Raw genomic sequence first — 25402 nt, forward strand, 5'->3', positions numbered from 1 at the left:
GCAGATGCAAAGCATTATACACAGAATGGATAACAAGGTTCTACTCGATAGCACAGGGAACTAGATTCAGTATTCTGTGATAAACCATAACGGAAAAGAATATAAAAAGAATGTGTGTGTGTGTGTGCACTACTGAATTATTTGGCTATATAGCAGAAATTAACACACTATAAATCAACTATACTTCAATTAAAAAAAATAGTAACCAATAGACAGAACTACTATCTGTTATCTATCCTTATCCTCCACAAAACAAAATTAAACTTATATTACCCCTTCCTCATTATTACTCCTATAGGGAGAGTAATTTTCAGTATCCAATTATTCATTATGAAAATATCCAATTACAAACAAACAATATAATTAAAAGTCAATATATCACAAATATATTCATAAATGAACAAGCTACTTGTAAGAATATATTATAGATACAAACTAGTCAATATTATACTGGAGAAGAGAATGGTTACCCATGCCAGTATTCTTGCCTGGAGAATGCCATGGACAGAGGAGTCTGGGGAGCTATTGTCTATGGGGTTGCAGAGAGACAGACATGACTGAGCAACTCTCACTTTCACTCAATACTATTATCTAATATAATAAGCTATAGTGGAATATAACCGCAGAAGCAACCGGCATCACTACACTAGTCATACCTAAAACTAACACAATACTGTAAATTAAATATACCTCAATAAAGCAAGCAAGCAAACAACAACAAAACACTGAAGAGCACTCAAATATCCCTCCACACTACTTAGATACATTTCCAAAGCCATGTTTCTGTCATTCTTCAGTAATCACTGACGATCTAATAGTACAATGCAAATTAATTACAATGTCAACTGTGAATCACAGCAAAGGTAGGAGAGTTTCAAAAGGTCATTAAGATAATGTTAGAAAAAAACTGTCCAATCATATGCAAGGCAATTGACATTTAACAACAAAATATGAGAAAATTGACAAGAATGATGATCCAATGGGTACAGCGAAAGAGAATCACCTAAATAAAGATTTAAAAGATGTGCTCCTGGGAAATGAGGAAGTCTTCCAATGTTTGCTCTTATTTTTGCAAAGATTTACCCTTTTCACTAGTTTATAAAAAATAATATGAAGTAAAGAACATATTTATCCTTTCAACTAGGTTATTAAACCAGTCAATCTAAAGGAAATCAACCCTGAATATCCAATGGAAGGACTGATACTGAAGCTGAAACTCCAATACTTTGGCCACTGATACAAAGAGCCAACTCATTAGAAAAGACCCTGATTCTGGGAAAGATTGAAGACAGGAGGAAAAGTGGATGACAGAGGACAAGATGACTGGATGGCATCACTGACTCAATGGACATGAGTTTGGGTAAGCTCCAAGAGACGGTGAAGGACAGGGAAGCCTGGCGTGCTGCAGTCCATGGGGTCACAGAGTCAGACACAACTGAGCAACTGAACAACAAGGCTATTAAAAATATGAAGTAAAGATTTACACTTTGACTACGTTATAAAAACATGTGAAGCAGAGGATAGAGTGACACAATTTTTATCAGGAAAAATACACTCTCAAAAAAGCAGACACTTTATACTTTCATGTTTATGGTTATAACCAGTAATTGGTTCAATATAAGGAAAGTGAAAGTGAAAGTGAAAGTCAACTCAGTCGTGTCCAGCTCTTTGCGACCCCATGGACTATACAATCCAGGGAATTCTCCAGGCCAGAATATGGGTAGCCTTTCTCTTCTCCAGGGGATCTTCCCAACCCAGGGACTGAACCCAGATCTCCCGTACTGCAGACAGATTCTTTACCAGCTGAGCCACAAGGGATCTAATACTACCAAATACTTTTCTGAGATAAAGTTCCAATCAAAGCTTTTACTCCCTACTAAGAAATTCATTTTAGTCTGCATATTAAATAAACTTTTGTGTTAATTTCTGCTGTACAGCAAAGTATACGTTTTAAGTGTAAATTATTCTCAGAGTTATTTGTAGTATCTTGTAAACAGTTCAATTATTGTGTGTATTACATTGTATTAACAGCACTTATATTTTCTGTTCTCCTAAGAGCTTATCTTCTTAAGGGCTATAGCCATGACTCACCTTTGTATCTGAAGAACCTAGAACAATGCATAGCACATAGAAGTACACAGTAAATTTTCATGAAGTGCATTCAAATTCTAAAATACCTAGACTGGCCTGGAGAATTGTAGAACTGTATAGTCCATGGGATCGCAAAGAGTCAGACATGACTGATTGACTTTCAAGGGCTTCCCTGGTGGCTCAGCTGGTCAAGAATCTGCCTGCCTGCAATGAAGGAAACCTGGGTTCGATCCCTGGGTTGGGAAGATCCCCTGGAGAAAGGAAAGGCTACCCACGCCAGTATTCTGGCCCGGACAATTCCATGGGCTGTATAATCCATGGGGTTGCAAAGTGTTGGACACAACTGGGCCACTTTTGCTTTCAAGATTGGTATTGAATTTTTATTCTTCCAGATTTACTTTCTATTCAAATGCATGACAAAGGCCACTGAGATACAACATTGCCTTTAAAGAGCTGAACTCAAGTAAACACAAATAAACCATAGGCATGTAACTAAGACAAGGCAAGTAAGTATGTATCGGGACTGTAGATAAAATCTGTAGGGGATCCAAAGGAGATCTATTGTATGAATTAGAGCTAGTTTCGTGGAGAAGACTGTGTCTGAGCCTTGATTTGCAGAAAGGGTTGGATTTGGGTATGCAGAAATGAAGAGGGTGAAAATAAAATTAGAGGGAGGCAAACTACAGGTACATAAAAGAAAAAAAATGTTTGGCTTCACTGAAATAAACATAGGTAAAGGGTGGTGTGCTAAACAGAATTTTAAAATGTATCAGATCAGATCAGATCAGTCGCTTAGTCGTGTCCAACTCTTTGCGACCCCATGAATCGCAGCATGCCAGGCCTCCCTGTCCATCACCAACTCCCCGAGTTCACTCAGACTCACGTCCATCGAGTCAGTGACGCCATCCAGCCATCTCATCCTCTGCCGTCCCCTTCTCCTCTTGCCCCCAATCCCTCCCAGCATCAGAGTCTTTTCCAATGAGTCAACTCTTCACATGAGGTGGCCAAAGTATTGGAGTTTCAACTTTAGCATCATTCCTTCCAAAGAAATCCCAGGGCTGATCTCCTTCAGAATGGACTAGCTGGATCTCCTTGCAGTCCAAGGGACTCTCAAGAGTCTTCTCCAACACCACAGTTCAAAAGGATCAATTCTTCTGCGCTCAGCCTTCTTCACAGTCCAACTCTCACATCCATACATGACCACTGGAAAAACCAAAGCCTTGACCAGACGAACCTTTGTTGGCAAAGTAATGTCTCTGCTTTTGAATATGCTATCTAGGTTCGTCATAACTTTCCTTCCAAGGAGTAAGCATCTTTTAATTTCATGGCTGCAGTCACCATCTGCAGTGATTTTGGAGCCCAGAAAAATAAAGTCTGACACTGTTTCTACTGTTTCCCCATCTATTTCCCATGAAGTGATGGGACTGGATGCCATGATCTTCGTTTTCTGAATGTTGAGCTTTAAGCCAACTTTTTCACTCTCCTCTTTCACTTTCATCAAGAGGCTTTTGAGTTCCTCTTTACTTTCTGCCATAAGGGTGGTGTCATCTGCATATCTGAGGTTATTGATATTTCTCCCGGCAATCTTGATTCCAGCTTGTGGTTCTTCCAGTCCATATGCAGGTCCAAATATTAGAAGGGCTTGAATGGCCTTCTAGGTAAAATATATGCAATTTTTCTTTCTTATGAGTACAAGCCCATAAATATTTCTGACCAGGGGAATAACATGACCAGAAGTTGATAGGGAAATTTAACCCACCATAGAAAAGTCTCCCAATGGCACAGATGACAGCTAACGATGGGTACAGCAATCAGAATGGTTAAGGTTAAGAAGGTATGAATAAAAAAGATGTAACAGATATCAAAGGACAGAATTATCTAGATATCAAAGGACAGAATTATCTAGATATCAAAGGACAGAATTATCTGTACTTTTGTGACAAGGTGCAAACACAAGCAAATAGTCAAATATAAATCATGCTTTTAGGTCTAAGAAATGCCATTCACCTTTACTTAATGTTTACTGAGGTTCTCTGTGTGTCAGGAAAGAATAGATTTGGGAGAGATTCAGTCTTACGTTCTCAGGAAATAAAAGTTTGAAATTTCTGTTTGGCATTGGAAGTGGGTCCAGAAACTTGAGAAGGGCCAAAAAATGTAGTCGTGAAGTATGACAAAAATCAGGAGACAAAAGCCAAAAAAAAATATTTCAAAAATAAAGGTGCAATGAGTCGTGTCAAATGATGCCAAAAGGACATGTATAATAAAGATTAAGACCATTGGACTGGGGGACTTAATTAGATCATTTTTGGAAAACAGTGAAAGCAAATGCTAAAACGTGAGCAGGTTAGAGTGAGAGGATAAGACAGCAGAGACAAGCCTGTGGTTGAAAGGAACGACAAAATTAGGAAAAAGCTTTGTTTACAATAGGGTAATCCCATATTTGTAAATTGTGAGAATGTGCTAATAATTAACGTTTTACAATGAATACATGTTTCACAGTCAACAGAATTCTAAAACAACCTTTAAACTTAGGTAATCTGAACTTTCGCATTGGGAATTTGATGACTGAGACAGTAACATATACAGTATGCTAGAAAACAAAGTCTCTAGAATTTAACAAGCATGGATGTTCTCTGGACAGAATGGACATTTAACTGATGATCTGCACATACTGACTACACACAGCAAGTTTCAAACAAAGTCCATCTTTCTTAACATCCATACTTGCCCTAATTTTTTAAAAAAATTTCTACTTAACAACCAATACCACTAACACCCTAAGAAATATCAGACCAAGAGTCCAATAAATCGATAGACTGCAAGTACTACCAATTTGAAAAATTAATTACATACGTTGTTTTCTAAGAAATTTAATATGTTATTTTTTAAACAATTCTCATTTTATGGCAAAATAAGGTTATCTCCAAAATTAAAGAGGGAATAGTAAACCAGAAAATTATGGGCTTCGCAAAAATCTCATTTCTCATATTGACTAGTCAAGTATCTGAATAATAGTACCAAAACTAAAATCATAATAAACAGATGTTTTAAATACTGAAGTACCACAAATACTAAAAGTCAAAGAACACAAAGAATCATGTTCTGTACAACCAACCATTTTCCTTACATTGATAGCTAAAGCACACAGCTGATACTGTTCTAACGTGATAATCTCATGGTAACAGGGCTCCTGGGCCAGCTTCACAATTGCGCTCCCAGCAGCGAGTCTCAGGCGTGACATATCTGGTTTACTGAAAAATAAGCAAGAAAGAATATGAATTAGATTTCTAAACATCTGCACAAGAATATTCCTACTTTGTGTATCTAATTTTATAAAAATTCCTCTGGCCTAAAAAAAAAAGGCAGAAAACAATTCAGTGGTACTGACCACTATATTATGTTTGGAAGATGGTGTCCAACAGAACAAAATTCTTTGCTTGAACACAAGTCTAAGCTAGTCATTGAATTCTCTTGTTCTATACAGAAAGCTTTCAGCCAAGCCTAGGACGAATCTATTTGTATGTTCAGTTATTAGGTCTCAAGTCTTCCACTATGGATTTTTTCGGGGATATGTGTTTACTTATGTATTACGCACAAAATATCATAACTTGCTGATCATTCAACTAAAACTATGGTGTTAAGTACAAAAGAAGTTAACATAAAAGCAGGTACAGTAGATTAAAAAAATTACTATTTTTAGCTAGTATTCAATTTTGAAATATCATCAAGAGCCTCTTTTTAAGGGAAGAAAATCTGTCGTAAAATGGGATATATTTCAGCAATTAGGAAATCCTTGACTAGTAAATATATTTAAATAATCCTTCCTAATACAGAGACATATCAGATGAATTACTGATTCACTGAAATATTGTAAGGAGGGAAGTTGTAACTACTTAATTAGGACTCCCTATATAGCTCCATAGTAAAACATTATTATTTACTATACATACAACAAATACACCATAATGAGAGGGATGTGAAAGAGATAAATCTTAATCTTCCAGGATGCAAAAGAAACAAATCTTAATCTTCCAAGATCTAAAGATCTAGTTGGTTTAAGACTCTTCCTTTATCTTTCTAACAATTACGTAAAAATATTTACAGAGTGTATGACAACATTAAAGGTTCTGAAGTTACAGGTTGCAGAGATATTTTCAGTTCATCAATAGCAATATTTCAAGTAGTTATTATAAGATAAATCACTCAACCACCGCTAAGGAAAATCTGATTTCCTTGTTGGAATTTAGTAAATTTAAAAAGTAACTAATTAAAATACTTTGTGTGTGTGTGTGTGTGCGCACTCAGTCGTGTCTGACTCTTTGTGACCCCACGGAATGCAGCTTGCCAAGCTCTTCTGTCCATTACAACAATGTTTTTGAAGACTAGTTTAAGAACACAGACCCAACAAGAGCTCCTGCAGGTGGACGGGTCTGGCCTTAGCAGCTGTGGGCTTTGTGGGCACATACACTCGGGGACTGGGCCAGGTCAGGGTCTGCAGTGCCTCCATAGCTCCCACAGCAGGTCCAGGGGTCCAGGTATGCAACTACTACAGTCTTGGGACCTGACTTCAGCGTATCTGCACTGGTGACCTTGTGAAAACAACTCCTGAGAGACACCAAGACCAACTGCCAGCATAGCCACACTTGAGGTGAGGCGAAGGCAGTGCCAACAACAGTGCACTTTGTGAGTTCACACAAAAGGTGAAGCTGACACAACGGAGCATACTCACAGGTACACAGATCCAGTGGAACAATACTCAGTGGCTCCTCTTCTGGTAGGGGGTTCCAATCCTACCTCCCTTGTAGTGCAGATCAGAAATGGATCAGGGGCTTCTACTCCCAACAACTTGGGAGCAGACCCTGCCCCAACAGGGCAATGACAACCACAGACCAAAGAGGAGGCCTGGTTGATAGTTTGTGCAGGCTCTGGTCACTACAACATCTGTCACCGCTCCTATCAAGGGGATAATGGCCAGCATACACGGAAGAAACAGGCTGCAGGCATCCATACTAAAAAACTGCCCTCACACCAAAAAATATTAAACTCACACAGGCTACACAGGGTCACCCCCACAGAAAAACAGCCCTCAAAGACCACAGCAGGTAACTGCTCTAGACTCACAGAGCAAAAGAAATAAAAGTAAAATAAAGAAGCAGAAAAAGCGCTCTCCATTAATAGAGAGAATTCCCCTTTTGAAAGAACAATGAAACAGACTTCTTCAGTCTAACAGACACTGAATTCAAAATGGAGAAAATGAATGAAAATACTACAGGAATTAAGAAAGGCCACTGATACAGATGCAGATTATTGTGAAAAGGAATTGGAAACTATAAGCAGGGGCCAAGGAAAAAAACAGAGAATTCATTAGAAGAGACCAAAGCTGAACTAAAGGCTATGGACAGCAGAAGGAATAATTTCCATTTATTTAAATGGAAAAATGAAAAATTTCCATTTTTCTGGAAGACAGAAAAATGGAAATTACCCAAGTAGATCAGCAGACAACCACCCCCTAAAAAAAGGCAATATAAGAGACCTATGGGATAATATGAAGCATCCAAATCTATGTATGATAGGGATTCTGGAAGAAAAAAAAGAAAGGGGAATGAACACGTCCTTGAAGAAATTATGGCTGAAAACTTACCAGGCCTAAAGAAAGAAACAGATATCCAAATAGAGGAAGCACAAAGTGCCCTTCACAAGATAAATCCAAACAGATTATACCAAGACACATTATAATAAAAGTGGCAAATGTTAAAGAGAGATTTTAAAGGCAGCAAGAGAAGAAAAGTTAACTACAAGGGAACCCCCAAAAGGCTATCAGCTCATTTCTCTACAGAAACACTGCACGCCATAAGGAAGTAGCAAGATATATTCAAAGTCCAAAAGTGAAACATCTGCAACCCAAGATACTGTACCCAGCAAGACTATCCTATAGAATAGAAGGAGAAATAAAGAATTTCTCAGAAAAACAGCAACTTAAAGAATACAATACTAAACCTATCTTAAAGGAAATATTGAAAGGTCCTTTCTAAGTAGAAAAGATGCAAGAATCTATAAGAAAGAGAAAATCACAATTGGAAAGTAAATCACTGAAATAAGTACACAAATTCTTCAAAAAAATAAAATTACTGTGAAGCCAATGATTACCAAAACGAACAGCCAAAGTGTCACTATGAGGATGTATAAGGACAACAAAATTATAAAATGTGGGAGAGGAGAGTAAGAAAATATAGATTTGTCTTTTCCTAGAATGTGTTTCAGTTTGTACGATTACCTAAATCTAAAGCAAGTAGGTATATTAACAGGTTTAATATATTTGAAAACCAGGGCAGGCACAAATCAAAAACATAACAACAGATTAACAAAAATCAAAAAGAAGAGAATACAAGAATAATACAAAATAAAACCATCAAATCACAAACCTAAAGTCAGCAGATGGAAGGAAATAATAAACATCAGAGAGGAAATAAATAAAACAGAGATTTAAAAACAACATCAAAAAAAAAAAAATCAATAAAACCAAGAGCTGATTCTTTGACACGGCAAACAAAAATTGACAAACCTCTGACCGGGCTCAGCAAGAGGACAAGACTCAAATACACAAAATAAGAAATGAAAGAGGAGAAATCACAACTCAAACTGCAGAAGTACAAGGAAACTGAAAGAGAATTACTATGAACAATACTATGAACCTAGAAGAAAAGGACGACTTTTTAGAAACATACAGCCCACTAAAAAGCAAGAAGAAACAGATAACCAGACCAATCACTAGAAACGATACAGAATCTGTAATTAAGAAAACCAAACCAAAAACACTGCCTACAAACAAAACTTCAAGACCAGATGGCTTCACTGGGGAATTCTATAAAACATACAAAAAAGAACTTCTTAAACTCTTCCAAAAGAGTGAATAGGAAGAAAACACTCCCAGAGACATTCTATGAAGTCACCATCACCCTGAAGTCTGGCAATGAAGTTACCGAAACCAGACAAAGACACCATCAAAAAAGCAAATTACAGGTCAATATCTTTGATGAATAAACACAAAAGTTCTTAAAGTATCAGCAACCTGAATTCAACACATAAAAAAGGTCATACACCACAACCAAGCTAGATTCACCCCAGGGTCACAAAGACAGTTCAAATCATGCAAATCAATTAATGTGATACACCACATCAACAAAAGAAAGGATTAAAACCACATGATCACGTCAGTAGATACAGAATTGATAAAAGTCAACATTCATTCATGATACAAAACCCTTATGAAAATGAGTACAGAGAGAACATAGCTCAACATAATAAAAGCTATTTATGATGAACCCACAGCCCATATAATATTCAACAGTAAGAACTTGAAAGCCTTCCCAGTATACTCTGGAAAAAAAGGATGCCCACTGTCACCACTTCACTTCAACATAGTATTGGAAGTCCCAGCTAAAGCAGAGTAGGAAATAAAAGGTATTCAAATTGGTAGAGAAGAGGTAAAAATTATTATTATATGCAGATGATACTACATAGAAAACTCTAAAGACTCCACACAGAAACTACTAGAACTGATAAATGAATTCAGCAAGGTAGAAGGAGACGAGATTAATATACAGAAACAGGCTGCATCTCTTTACAGCAACAGTAAAATATCAGAAAGTGAGTGTAAACAAACAATCCCTTTTAAAACTGTACCACCAAAATAAAATACTTAGGAATAAACCTGACCAAGGAAATGAAAGACTTATATGTTGAGAAATACAAAATATTAATAAAACTGAAGATGATTCAGAGAAATGGAAAAACATCCCATCTCTTGAATTGAGTATTAAAATGGCCATACTATTCAAAGCAATCTACAGATTTAAGGTTATACCTATCAAATTACCCATGAGACTTTTCACAGAATTAAAACAAATAATCCTAAAAGGTAAACAGAACCAAAAAAGATTCAGAATTGTCAGGTAATCCTGAGGAAAAGTATAAAGCAGGAGGCATTGTCCTCCAGACTTCAGACAATACAAAAAAGCTACCATAATCAAAACAGTATATTATTGGCACAAAAACAGACAAGTGGATCAATAGAACAGAACAGAGAGCCCAGAATAAATCCACAAACCTGTGAACAATTAATCTTTGACAAAGGAAGCAAGAATATTCAATGAGGAAAAGACAATCTTCATCAAGTGGTGCTGGGAAAGATGGACAACTGCATGGAAGTCAATCAAGTAAGAATACACTCTCACACCATACACAAAAATAAACTCAAAATGCCTTAAAGACTTAAAAACAAAACGACACGATAAAACTCACAGAAGAAAGCCTAAATATTCTGACATAAATCACACAATTGTTCACAGGTCAGGCTCCCAAGGCAATAGAAATAAAAGCAAAAATAAACAAATGGGACCTCATTAAACTTACAAGCTTTTGCAGCAAAGGAAACCACAAACAAAATGAAAAGACAACCTAGGGATAGGCAGAAAATATCTGCAAATGATGTGACAAATAACAGCTTTCTTTCCAAAATACAGAAACAGCTCATAAAACTCAACAACAAGCAAGCCAATCAAAAAATAAAAAATCTAAATATACATCTCTCCAAAGGAGACATACAGATGGCCAACAGGTACATGAAAAGATGCTCAATATTGCTGATTACTAGAGAAATGCAAATCAAAACTACAATGATGTACCACCTCACACCAGTCAGAATAGTCATCATTAAAAAGTATACAAACAACAAATGCTGGAGAGGGTGTGAAGAAAAGTTCCTTGTGTAAGGACACTGTTCTTACACTGTTCGTAGGAATGTAGATCAGTGCAGCCACTATGGAAAACAATATGGAGGTTCTTCAAAAAACTAAAAACAAAGTTCCAGCAATTCCACTCCTGGGCATACATCAAGACAAAACTAACCTTAAAAAGATAAATGCACCCCTATGTTCACTATTTGCAATAGCTAAGACATGGAAACAGTGTAAATGTCCATCGACAGATGAATGGACAAAGAAGATATGGTACATGTATACAGTGGAATATTACTTAGCCATCAAAAAGATGAAATTCTGCCATTTGCGACATGAATGGACCTAGAGATTACCATACTAAGCAAAGTCAGAAAGAGAAAGACAAATACCATATGATATCACTTATATGTGGAATTTAAAATGTGACACAAATCACAAATCTACAAAGCAAAAACAAACTCACAGAAATAGAAAGAAGACATGTGGTTGCCAAGGGGGAGGAGGTGTAGAGGAGAAAAGGAGTGGGAGTTCGGGATTAGCAGAGGCAAACTTTCAGCTGTAGGATGGAGAAACAACAAGGCCCTACTGTATAGCACAGGGAACTATTTTCAACATCCTGTGACAAACTACAACGCAAAAGAATATGAAAAGGCATGTATGTGTGTGTGTGTGTGTGTGTGTGTGTGTATTTAACTGAATCGCTTTGATGCACAGCAGAAATTGACACATTATTGTAAATCAACTGTACTTCATTAAATTTTTTAAAAAAATGCAGACAGATCCAATGTAATTCACACACACTTACAGAATTCAAGAACACATGTGATTTTGTTAAAGAATACTATGAATAAAAACAGGTGGCATGAGACCTAAGTATGCACATAAATAATGTAATTAGTAAATTTGAGACAAAATGTATCAATACTAAGGAAATTTTTCTAATTATTATGTAACTCTTGGATGCTAACATAAATTATAAGAGTAGAAGGTAGAGACAACTAATTTTACTGAAAAGGTAATAAATGAGTTATACATGTGGAATACCTTACAGAACTTTCTTTTTATTTGATCTGTTTGAGAAGAATGTGTTAATGCTAATATTCTATGCAAAAAGTACCGTATGCGCAAAACATATAAGAAATGAAGCAAAGATGGCAAAGTATTAAGCAGCTGACAATTACCATTTATATTTGGTCCTGAAGACTTTAAGCTAGATGTGTACACACACACACATATATATATAAAAGGTGGGGGAAGTTACTCTTATATTTTTAACTACCAATAAGATGTTATAAATGGTACCTGTATTTTCACAGAGGACAAACTTCTAAATTTTAGCTAATTCTGACATAACCACTACCATCAATATATCTAATTACTATTTGCTGGACAGTGTTTTAAATACATTAAATATACTACCTTTTTTGATTACCATAATAGCTAGATGAGATAGGCATTAATCATCATCTCTGTTTTATAGCTGAGGAAACTGAGGTACAGAGCAGTTACAGTAACTTGCTGAAAGGTACCAAGCTGCTAAGATGTGGTCCCAGGATTTGAATCTGGAATCCAGAGTTCATGTTTTCAATCACTAGACTATACATCTTTCAAACAAAACACAAACAAAAAAGTATATGTATTTTTAATACTTTGTGTCAAGTGTATTTTCCACGTATGCATATATTTTTACTTCCAGAGAGCCAATTCCATTGCAAAAGACACTGATGTTGGCAAAGACTGATATCAAAAGGAGCAGGGGATGAGATGATTAGATAGAATCACCAACTCAATGGACATGAGTCTGAGCGAACTCCAGGAGACAGCGGAGGACAGAGGAGTCTGGTGTGCTGGAGTCCATGGGGTCGCAAAGAGTCAAACACGACTTAGCAAAACTAAACAACAACAACAATACTTTTGGAAACAGATTCAGATAAGCTGTTTTCTATTTGGTCTGTTCTTTTGTATTTAAATATTAACAAGAATGTAAAACACCAGTTACTGATTGGTACATTAACAGTTTCATATAAGGTATTAGAAAAAAGTAAACATCTACTGTTAAAAATACTTAAAAGCATTCAGCAGTAATCTGCACTAGACATGGGACTGTCATTTTGAAATAACCACTATACAAAAGCCTATTACAATAAAAGTATATGCATATCTACAAATCTGTATTATTTTGTTTAAAAAGAAACCATCATTCAAAAATTACATCAGATGTTAACATACTGTGTAATCCAAAGAATGCTGGAGCTGTATTTACATACCTAATTTTCCCTTGTTCTGTCAAGTCTCCATCACTGTGCAATATTGTTGTAAGCAATCTTAAAGTAGAAGTTCCTGATTTACTGTGATTATTTTTCATTCCAAGTAGCCATCGAACCATCATTTTAATAGCCTGAATCTATTTAAAATACAAATTGACACAACATTGCTACTGTTCAAAGAAACTCTACATTAGCTTTGAGAAAGAATGAAGAAATGTTTTTAATAGATGTGTTTTAAGAATAGGAAAGAAAAAATTATTTTTATTTGCATGTGTGAAGATAACTGAATGTTTTAAAAATGTTCCACCTCCTGGTAACTGACGAATGGTTTATCTAAAAACTGGTTCTTACTGCTTTTTAAAAAATGTTTCTCAACACTCTACCCTTTAGAATCCACAGTAAAATCATGTTAACTTCCCTAATCCATAAAGTTCCCAAATGCAAACCGTATTTCATCTTTTGTGTCTAAGAGTTTATACCACCTTACATTTGTACTGCATTTTTCATAATTATGCAGTACTTACTATCAATATCAGTACTTTAATACCTGTTACTGCCTCTAATATTTGGAACAACCCTTTCTGAAGTGGTACAACACATTTTCTCTTTTTTACATATTACCTTACTTTTTATAGATCTGAAGCTTCAGAGCTAAATGGGTTTCAGACTATGGTATGTGGCTTACACTCTTCAGATTCTCTTCCTTGGCCACTTCATAACCATGAACTTAAGTGCAGGCAGCCTGCCTTCTAATACAGTGTTGTCCAACTACACAAAACTGCTGCTTGAGACCAATGCAGAGAAAACTGGTTCACACTTGAACTCAAAAGTTTCCAGCATCATTCAATGATGCTAAAGGAAGACTGCTCTACAGGTCTGGAGAAACAGTATCAGAATCTGAAACTGCAATAATGTGAAAAAGTAGTTCACAGTATGAAACATAAATATACAACAAAATTATTTATAAGAAAGTATAATTAGAAAAACAATATTTAATGTATTTGTTCTTGGCCTTCACACCTTGTAATATAGACTGAGGTCTATATTACAGACTACATACGGTTTTAGAGAGGTAATACTCCTACAGAAGCGATAAGCAATCTTTTATATACAACTTCTAACTCAAGAAATTACAGGTTGAATTTTTTTAAATAAAAATGTTTATCAAATCCCATGGAAAAGATGTGCGTGCATGCTCAGTTATGTCCAACTCTTTTGTGACTGTATGGGCTGTTGCCTGCCAGGGTCCTCTGTCCATGGGATTTCCCAGGCAAGAATACTGGAAACGGGTTGCCATTTCCTCCTCCAGGGTATGTTCCTGACCCAGGGATTGAACCCTCGTCTCCAGCACTGACAGGCAGATTCTTTCTCTTGCATTGGTAGGCTGATTCTTTACCACTAGTGCCACCTGGGAAGCCCTGCTGAACAGTCTTAAAACCTGGATGACCATCTTTACTGAAAAGAGAAGGTACTTAAAGCCAGCATTGTCTTCTGCCATTAAAATATTGATATCTAAGAAAAAGTAACATGGAAGGAGTTTTCACTCTTTTTATTTTCCAAACTAGATTATGTGCAGCTCCCCAAAGTCTCAGGTTTCTCAGTATCACCCTACACTCTCATGGCCCAAAGGATGTCATAGAATAAACATAAAAACTTGAATTACTTCAATAGCCATATCTTTATAACAGGAACTATTAACACCTATAATATAATAATAATAGGGTAAGTAGATTAAAATCAGCAGATCTGTGCATGTCACTCACTTTGACCATTGTTTCAGGTGAAACCTCTTCATCTGGAACCCAAAGCTTAGTTGTCTTTTTTCCTGGAAGCTAAACAAAAATTAAGGACTTTAAGATACAAATTCTCATATGTAATTAATATATAGAGAATGAATGAAATCTTTACCTTCTACAGCAACAGTCATTATATATGACTACGTTTTCTGTTACTTACGCAAAAAGTTTGAAAGACCTGTCTTCACTAGCACCAAAATGAACCTTATGCTCCCAGCTCCAGTTGGTTCTTTGCAAGTATGAGACAGGACTGACTTTAACAACTTATGTACACTTCCTTGCTTAACCCCCTTTAAGACTAATGTTTCATTTATTTAAGGCAGCCGGCAAGGAATAGGATAAAAATCAATGGAGCCAAAAAGGATACAGATGAGCCTTGAATAAGACAAGTTTGAACTGTGCAGGTCCACCAACATGTAGATTTTAAGTGAATACATACTACAGTAATACACTATATACAATCTATGTTTGACTGAACCACAAACGTCCAAGGAACCACATACAGAGAGCTGACTATAAACTGTAAAAAGATTTTTCCACAACACAAAGGGTTGGCAGCTTTAACTTTGATTTTGCTCAATGGTCAGCTGTAGTTCATAAACAAGGGGAAAGGTAGCTGCAAAAAGTCTTGAGCAGGGAACAAATATAAAGGCTTGCAGCTGAAGTAACAGAAAACATACATCAGTATCTTCCTACTTAAAGGCAACACACACTCACACCCACACACCCCACCCCACACCCATCCCTCTTACCCCGGTAGCTGGGCTGGGAAGCAAAAAAGTCAGTGTTAGTCAGTCATGTCCAACTCTTTGTGACCCCAAAGATTGTAGCCGGCCAGGATCCTCTGTCCAAGGAATTCTCCAGGCAAGTATCCTGGAGTGGGTAGCCATTCCCTTCTCCAGGGGATCCTCCTGACCCAGGGATCAAACCCAGGTCTCCTGCATTGTGTACTGTTTGCCGTCTGAGCCACCAGGGAAGCCCAGAAAACAAAACCAAAACCATAGAAAAATTTCAAAAAACAGAAAATATACAGCAAAAAGAAAACAAACAAAAAAACAGAGCTAGAGGATTGACATCTCCAGAAAAACACAGAAAACACCCTCCAAAAAGTCATCTTTTTAGAACAATCATAGAGTAATATGGAGATGATAAACTGAAAGTATTAAGAGATGTGAATTTACAGTAGCAGCCAGGGAATAAGTAAGGTGATCAAAGAGCTGAACCCAATCTTGGAACACAGGAGATCTCATTTTCCCCTCAACCTGACATGCGCCATTTCTAGTTGGAAACAGAAATTTGTCAAAGAGCACCTCAGATGACCTTCTAGCAACAGGATAGGTAGTTCCAATACAGAAGGCAAGTTCCCCAGACACACAGAGCTATTTACAAATAGTTTAAGGACCAAGTCTTCAGGAGAGAAGCACCTTCAAAGCATGAAGTGGAAATAATGAAAAAAAGAATCTCATTAGAAACATACTGACGAAATTTCTGAACCAAGAACATCCCCCAAAATCCCAAAGCTCCCATAGAGGAACCTACCAAAAAAAACAAGAACCAGATCAACTTCAGATTTCTTGGTGGCAAGACCACATGCCAAAAAACAATGTTCTGAATTTTCCACAGCCAAGAGAGTTGAAAAATAAAATTCTAATATTTAAGAATAGGGAGAAAAATATTTTCAGAAATCTTTCAAATTACAAGCCAGTTTGAAAGAATTATTCAAAGATGCCTTCCACATAAATATTTAATTCACAAGAAAATTCAATCAGCATAAATTATTACAAATAGAAAATAAAAAACATCGTAAGATCTTCCCTGGGTTGGGAAGATCCCCTGGAGAAGGAAATGGCCATCCACTCCAGTACTATTGCCTGGAAAATCCCATGGACAGAGGAGCCTGGCAGGCTACAGTCCATGGGGTCGCAAAGAGTCGGACATGACTGAACGACTTCACTTTCACTTTCTTTTCACAAGATCAATAAACAGACAGGTTCAAAAATTAAAAAAAAAAACATAATAGATGCAATAAAACTAAAAACAAACACACAAAAAATCTAAAACTAATGGACAAATATACTAGTCAAGATGAAAAAGCATATAAACGGGGTATGGAGTTAAATGGGATACTAATATTTTAATAAAAAGTTTACTGACATATTTTTCTTTAATCTTATAAGATACAAAATTATGAACATCTGTAAAACTAGCAGGATAATGTCAAATAAAAATGATTTTTTAAAAAAAGATTAAAAATTTCATCATTATAACAGAACACTTGAATATACCTCTTTCAAAAACTGATAGATTAAGTTGAGATGAAAAAAGGTAAGTACAGAAAATACATGTAGAAATATAAGAAAATATGTAGCAATAAAATATTTATGGATAAGGAAACGATCAAAATGAGCCTTTCTCATAATTATGATGAAAAGTGAAAAAGAGTTTAGCACAAGATAATAAGATTAAAAACTATAAAATAACTGCCCAAATTCACCACCAACAAAATAATTCTTAAAACTGAAATACCTAACAAAGCTGTATAAGAGAAATATTTAAATCTGCTTACAGAGAAAACTACAAAATTTTAATTAAAGACACATTGTAGATGAGCAAACTAAGCAATGGGAAAAAATACAGGCTGTATAAGAATGATAGCACTGCAGATGATTGGAAGGAGAGAACACTCTAGAAATTATGCTGGGAAAGTTGGTTCTCCTAATGGAGAACAGAAAGAAATGGAGTTCTTGAGTCACAGCATACAAAAAAAGCAAAAAAAATCAAAACCAGATGGATTAAAATTTTTATGTGTGAAAAGAAAACCTTAAAACTTTAAAAACAACGTATGAGAGACTATTTTTATGACAATGGCATAGGAAATAATTTCTTAAGATATAAAAAGCACTAACTACAAGATAAAAGAATGATAAATTTAGTTACATTAAAATTAATAACTTTTGTTCAAAGGACACTATGAAGGGAATAGAAAGATACACCATAAATAGGATTTTATACATTTTATGAACACACTTTAACATGTACCTGAAAAAAATATGTGTGTTAAGATTACCTGTGAGAAAAACATAAACAACTCAAGAAAGAAAAAAAGGCAAGACATCAAGAGGAATTTCAGAAAAGAGGCAACATGAATGATGACTAGACACATTCTTAGTAATCAGGGAAACGCAAATTAAGAGATATTACTTTATATTAATTAGACGGACAAAAATTAAGTAATTTGACAATAATGTCATATGCTGCTGAAAGGAAAATAAGGTTTTACAACTAGTCTGAAAAATACTTCAGCAATAAATTGAAAAATTAAATGTATAGACTGATGGTCGTAAGTATACCACTCTTGTGAATGTAACCTGGAGAAATTTGTACTCATAATGCATCGGAAGGTTCTATAAAGAAGAAAAAAAAAAATCACAGGAGCACTGTTTAAAACAAGAAAGAAATGGAAATATACCATGTGTCCATTAAGAAAATGAGATATACTTCACACAATGATATAATAAAGAGCAATGAATGAATGAACTACAGCTAGATTCAACATCAAGGGTTATTCTAAGAAACAAATCCATAATGATAACAGCAAGTCACTATATACCATATATTGATATATATATATCATAAACCTTAGGAACAAGCAAAACTAAACAGGTACATTGTTTTGAGATAAATATACAGTTAAATGGTGCTTTGTGGTTAGCTGGGGCAGGAAAAAAACAGAAAAGTTAGGAGAGTAACATCACCAGATGCTAACAGTTCTTGGGTATTGAAAAGAGAATAACTGAGATGTGAGCCTGGCACTAAAATTGCTTTTCTGATATATAAATGATGGCTGATTCTGAAAGTGAAAGAGGTTTAAAGGTTGAGCAATGTTTTGCATCACTGTCACAGAGCTAGAAGGAAAAAGAAAATGGAATTCTGAGTCCAATAAAGAGTAGAGTCTTTGTGTGGATCACAACAAACTGTGGAAAATTCTGAAAGAGATGGGAATACCAGAACACCTGACCTGCCTCTTGAGAAACCTATATGCAGGTCAGGAAGCAACAGTTAGAACTGGACATGGAAGAACAGACTGGTTCCAAATTGGGAAAGGAGTACATCAAGGCTGTGTATCATCACCCTGCTTATTTAACTTATATGCAGAGTACATCATGAGAAACGCTGGGCTGGAAGAAGCACAAGCTGGAATCAAGATTGCCGGGAGAAATATCAATCACCTCAGATATGCAGATGACACCGCCCTTATGGCAGAAAGTGAAGAGGAACTAAAAAGGCTCTTGATGAAAGTGAGAGGAGAGTGAAAAAGTTGGCTTAAAGCTCAACATTCAGAAAACGAAGATCGTGGCATCCGGTCCCATCACTTCATGGCAAATAGATGGGGAAACAGTAGAAACAATGTCAGACTTTATTTTTCTGGGCTCCAAAATCACTGCAGATGGTAACTACAGCCATGAAATTAAAAGACGCTTGCTCCTTGCAAGGAAAGTTATGGTCAACCTAGACTGCATATTAAAAAGCAGAGACATTACTTTGTCAACAAAGGTCTGTCTAGTCAAAGCTATGGTTTTTTCTGTGATCATGTATGGATGTGAGAGTTGGACTATAAAGAAACCTGAGCACCGAAGAACTGATGCTTTTGAACTGTGGTGTGGGAGAAGACTCTTGAGAGTCCCTTGGACTACAAGGAGATCCAACCAGTTCATCCTAAGAGATCAGTCCTGGGTGTTCACTGGCAGGACTGATGTTGAAGCTGAAACTCCAATCCTTTGGCCACGTGATGCGAAGAGCTGACTCGCTGGAAAAGACCCTGATGCTGGGAAAGATTGAGGGCAGGAGGAGAAGGGAACGACAGAGGACGAGATGGTTGGACGGCATCACCGACTCAATGGACATGGGTTTGGGTGGACTCCAGGAGTTGGTGATGGACAGGGAGGTCTGGCATGCTGCAGTTCATGGGGTCGCAAAGAGTCGGACATGGCTGAGCAACTGAACTGACTGACTTGCTAAACAACCTTGAGTTTTGGGTGGATCCCAAATAAAAACACCCTAAACATAAAAGTGATCAGAAAAACAATCAGCCTCTCAAAAACTGAAGCCCAGTTTCCAATCACTGCATTCTTGATTGAATGAAAATTATTTCAGAGCAGCTCAACTGCCTATCACAGAAGCAAAAATAAATCTTCTTTGGAAGAATTATAAAATTATCCAGAGCTTCCAATTATCTCTATAACTTTTCATATACAAAGCGTGCAGCTCAATCAACAATAATGTGTACAAGGTAAGACCTGACCAACAATCAAGCGAAAACCAGACAGAGAAAAAGAGCCACTGGAGATACAGATATTGAGACTAACTCACATAAATTTTAACATAATTAGAGGTGCTGAAAGATTAAATGGTAAGAAAAAGAATTCTGGCAGGGAACTAAAAATTTTATTTAAAAACTCTAAGGAAATTACAGGAAAAAATATATAAACATTGCAATTAAGAATTCAATTTTATGGGTTTAACATAAGACTCAACAAATCTGAAGAGAGGATGAGTAAATTCAAAGATGGGTCAGAAGAAAGCAAAAATGAAGCATGAGCAAGCAGAAACAGGTATACCTCGGAGATACTGCAGGTATGGTTCCAAGCAACCACACTAAAGCAAGTATTGCAATAAAGCAAGCTACACAATGTCCTGGTTTTCCAGTGTACAAAAAGTTATGTTTACATGATAATATGGTCTATTAAGTGTGCAATAGCATCGTGTCTAGAAAAACAATGAACAAACCTTAATACAAAAATATAAACGAAAAAGCTATAATAACTATTAATAGTAATGACTATTCAGGTCTTTCGCCCATTTAAAAAAATTGGGCTGTTCGTCCAGTTGTTGAGTTTTAAGCCTCTTATCAGATTTTATGATTTTTCAAATATTTTCTCCCATTCTGCAGGTTCATTTTTCACTTTTTTCAAATTAATAATTCTCTTTTTTTAAAAGGATATAATTGGCATATGACAAATCAGTTCTACAGGTATAATGATTCAGTATTTACATATATTGTGAAATGATCACCACAGTAAGTCTAGTGACTACCCATCACAACACAGCTACAATTTTTTTCCTATGATGAGACACTTTCAGACCTACTCTCAGCAGAAACTTTCAGATATATCAGGCAGTATTAATGATGATAGTCACCATGCTGTACATGACATTCCTTGACTTATTTTCTAACTGGAAGTCTGTACCTTTAGAATTCCTTTACCCAATTCACACATCCTTCATCCCTAGCCTCTGAAAACTACCACTGGATCTCTGTATCTATAAGTTTGAGAGTTTTTGTTGCTGTTATTTGGGGTTTTTTAAAATTTGATACTGCATGTAAGGAACATCACATGGTATTCATCTTTGTCTATTTAACTTAGCATAATGCCCTCAAGGTTCATCCATGCTGTCACAAATAGCAGGACTTTTTCCTTGTTTTTAATGACTGATCAATATTACATTGTATATATACACCACTTTTTTCTCTATCCATTCATCCATTAGATGGACACTTGGGTTGCTTCCATGTCTTGACTGCTATAAATAATGCTGCATTGAACATGGGGGTGCAGAGATCTTTTTGAATTAGTGTTCTCATTCCCTTCAGATAAATACTCTGAAGTATTTATTACTGGATCATGTGGTGCTTCTATTTATTTATTTTTTCCCTATTTTTAATTTTTTGGAAGATTCTCCATACTGTTTTTCATGGTGGCTGTATCTATTTATATTCACACCAACAGTGCAAAAGGGTTCTTTCTCTTCACATCTTCACCAACACTTATTATCTATTTTATATTAGTCATTCTAAGAGAAATGAAGTCCTATCTTTTTGTGGTTTTGATTTGCATCTCTCTGGTGATTACCGATGTTGAGCACTTTTCATACAATTACTGATGACTTGTTTGCGTTCTTTGGAAAAATGTTGCTTCTGCCTATTTTTTAATCAAACTCTTTTTCTGCTATTGAGCTATACGTGTGATTTATACAATATGGACATATTAGGTACATGATTTGCAAATATTTTCTCTCATTCTCTCAGTTTTTGTCTGAAAATGTGTTTATGTTGCATTCCCTTTTTAAAGGATATTTTCTCCAGGTTTAGAATTCCAGATTGGTACTTTTCTTCCACTCAATAATTTGAAGTTATTATTCCATTATCTTCCATTTTCTAATCTTTTCTCGAAGTCAGGTGACAGTCTTGTTCCCTGGAAGGCTTTTGATTGGTTCTAGTTTTACTATGATGTATCTAGTGAGCTTTGTGTTATACTGATCCTACTTGGAGTTTGAATGTATAGCTTTGATGTCTTTCATAAATTTTGAAAAATTTTCTGGCATTATCACTTCAAATACTATTTCTGTTTCATATTCTCTTTCCTATCTTACTGTAGTTCTAATTACACACTCTAAATATACAAATTTTTACTGTAATCCAACTGTCTGACATACTTTTTCTATACACACAAGAATTGTCTCAATAGGCTTCACAAATGCTGTGTTTTCTACAAATTGAAGGTTCGTGTCAAGTATCTATCAGTGCTATTTTTCCAACAACATTTGCTCACTTCATATCTGTCACATTTTCATAATTCTTGCAGTATTCCAAATGATTTCACTATTATTACATTTGTTATGGTGATAAGTGACTAGAGATCTTTAATGGTACTACTGTAACTGTTTTGAGGTGCCATGAATCACACTCTTTAACACAATGAACTTAATCAGTAAACGTGTGTGTTCTGACTGCTCTACGGACTGGCCTTTTCCCCATCTCTCCCTCTCTCCTCAGGCCACCCTATTCCCTAAGATACAACAACACAGAAATTGGGAAAATTAGCAAACCTATCATGGACTGTACATGTTTAAGTGAAAGGAGGCACTGCACATCTCTCAACTTCATAGCAAAAGCTAGAAATGATAAAGCCTAGTGATGAAGGCATGTCAAAAGCTACTATTAGCTGAAAATTAAACCTCTTGGGCCAAGTTATGAATGTGAAGGATAAGTTCTTGAAGGAAATTAAAAGTGCTTCTCCAGTGAAAATGTGAATGACAAGAAAGCAAAACACACTTACTGCTGATACGGAGAAAGTTTAATGGACTGGAGGGGAGATCAAACCAGCCTAACATTCCCTTAAGCCAAAGCCTGATCCAGAGCAAGGCTGTAACTCTCTTCAATTCTGTAAAGACTAAGAGAGCTAAGGAGGCTCCGGAAGGAAAATCTCAGGCCAGCAGAGATTGGTTCCTAATACTTAAGAAGCCATCTCTATGATACAAGGTGGAGCAGCAAGTCCTGATGCTGAAGTTGCAGCAAGTTATCCAGAACATCCAGCTTAGATTATTAATTAAGGCGGCTATGCTAAACCGATTTTTAACACAGAAAACTATCTCCTATTGGAAGAAGATGCATTCTAGAACTTTCACAGCCAGAGAGAAGTCAATGCTTGCCTCAAAGCATCATAGAACACGCCTACTTTTGATAGGGGCTAATGCAGCTGGTAACTTTAATCTGAAACCAACGCTCATTTACCATTCTGAAAATCCTAGTTTTACGGTATTTTTTTTACATATATGTATATCTAAAAATACACAAACACATGCATAAAACTCCACATGACTGTAGGGGTCAATTCTCCAAGACACCCAAACATACCCTGCCCCAAATATTCACACAATGAAGACAGAAAATCACTATATTTTTCCCCAGTATTTTCCCTCAGGGATCTTTTAATTCTCTATTGTATGCATAAAATGCAACAACTACTATCATGACAACCATACTGCAAACTAACCTGTCAATCTTCACATATTTAAAAAATAGATGCCATTACAAAACTTACATCCCTATAAAGTTGAAAGAGACAGAATCTGGTGGTATCTTGTATTTATCAAGGAAAGCATTCCAGGTCATAGCCCTGTGCTCAACTAAAGAGATGTTTCAATGTTGTTTCACTTTTAATGAAGATGCAGCATGGTAAAAAGATGGGAAAAGCTAAAAACAAATCAACCAAACTGAAGTGCTATTTACATCATTCCACTTCTCTTTTTGTTGCATAAAATTTTAGAAGATAGCATTATGAAGAATACACATCTAGAAAACATAAATTACCCGATCATTCATCAGAAGATCCTTCACAATGAAAGTAGCTACCAAAGACTTCAAAGGAGCAGCAAATTGATCTGGTGCAAGGAGAGCAATGTGACCAATAGTCACCAGTGGTGTGATGAGATGCTCCAGGTTGCTCGGATCTAGGCTCTTATGCAGAGGCTGAAAATGAGGAAAGGAAAATGATAAACTCCATAAACATGCAAATAAACTGGTCACATGTCTCATCTACAAAAGCTAAAAACCACACAAGTTCAATACATGGTATAAGCAGTGGTTCAAGTTACATCTAACTTTTACTGACAACTTTTATTAACTAGAAGGCATCATATTTAAGTACTTTCAGTTTTTCCCAAATTATATTTTAGATTGCATATATAAATATGTCAGCAACTGCTGAAAGTTGCTCAGTCATGTACAACTCTTTGTGACTGCATGGACTGTAGCCCATGAGGTTCCTCAGTCCATGGAATTCTCCAGGCAAGAAACTGGAGTGGGTAGCCACTTCGGCTCACCAATGCCTACTTCTATTCTACTTTCTGGGCATAAGGATGCTTTTCTATGTGCAGTCAGAAGTTCTGGTTACCAGAATGGGGATGAAAGTAAGGTATGCCATGTCTGAACTGAGGCAGACATGAACAGTGTATCTTTTCCACATTTTCACTCTATTTACTCACTGGTGGCTTAATACAAAGGATCCAATGGGACTCAAAGAGAAAAAGTGAAAGTGAAAGACAGTGAAGTCACTCAGTCGTATCTGACTCTTTGCGACCCCATAGACTGTAGCCCACCAGGCTCCTCTGTCCATGGAATTTTCCAGGCAAGAATACTGGAGTGGATTGCCATTTCCTTCTCCAGGGGATCTTCCTGACCCAGGGATCGAACCCAGGTCTCCCACATTACAGACAGATGCTTTACTGTGTGAGCCACCAGGAAAGAGAAGCCACTAGTCAAAAAGGGTCTGCGTGGCTAAAACACTGAATAGAATGCAATCAAAACACCCAAATGGACTTTTATCACGAGCAAAAAATAAGCTTTCATTATGGATAGTTACAAGCATTTTTGTGGATTTTTATAGCATCAAACATTAAGTATTATAACTAATAAAACTATTTTATTAATCTTATAGTAAAATAAAAATATTATTTTAATAATCATTTTGCTATAACAGAAGGAGACTGCTTATTTACTCACATAAGTTGATACCTAAAACATATTGCTCAATTTTTAAAATAAGATAATCAGAAGAGTGGCTATAGCACACTATCATTGGCATGAGAGAGGGGGAAGGGGACAAAAGATGTGTTTTGTGTATTTATATTACTTGTATAAGAATAAAATAGCTCCTGAAAAGTACAGTAG

General features: G+C 36.1%; 1 protein-coding gene across 8 annotated transcripts in view; it reads right to left on the reverse strand.

Annotated features, from left to right (window-relative positions):
* Window positions 1-25402, reverse strand: part of PDS5B (PDS5 cohesin associated factor B) — a 185508-nt gene that overhangs the window by 24744 nt on the left and 135362 nt on the right. For all 8 annotated transcript variants that reach the window (XM_086329422.1, XM_086329419.1, XM_086329418.1 and 5 more), the window contains exons 21-24: window positions 24044-24202; window positions 14860-14928; window positions 13097-13233; window positions 5219-5342 (exon numbers count right to left, since the gene is read on the reverse strand). In XM_086329422.1, the coding sequence (XP_086185548.1) occupies window positions 5219-5342; window positions 13097-13233; window positions 14860-14928; window positions 24044-24202 (489 nt within the window). The remainder of the gene's footprint in view (window positions 1-5218; window positions 5343-13096; window positions 13234-14859; window positions 14929-24043; window positions 24203-25402) is intronic.

This window comes from Bos grunniens, chromosome 12 (assembly GCF_055505025.1).
Source record: "Bos grunniens cultivar Pamir isolate PY7600 chromosome 12, Bosgru_T2T1.0, whole genome shotgun sequence".
Taxonomy (NCBI): Eukaryota; Metazoa; Chordata; class Mammalia; order Artiodactyla; family Bovidae; genus Bos; species Bos grunniens.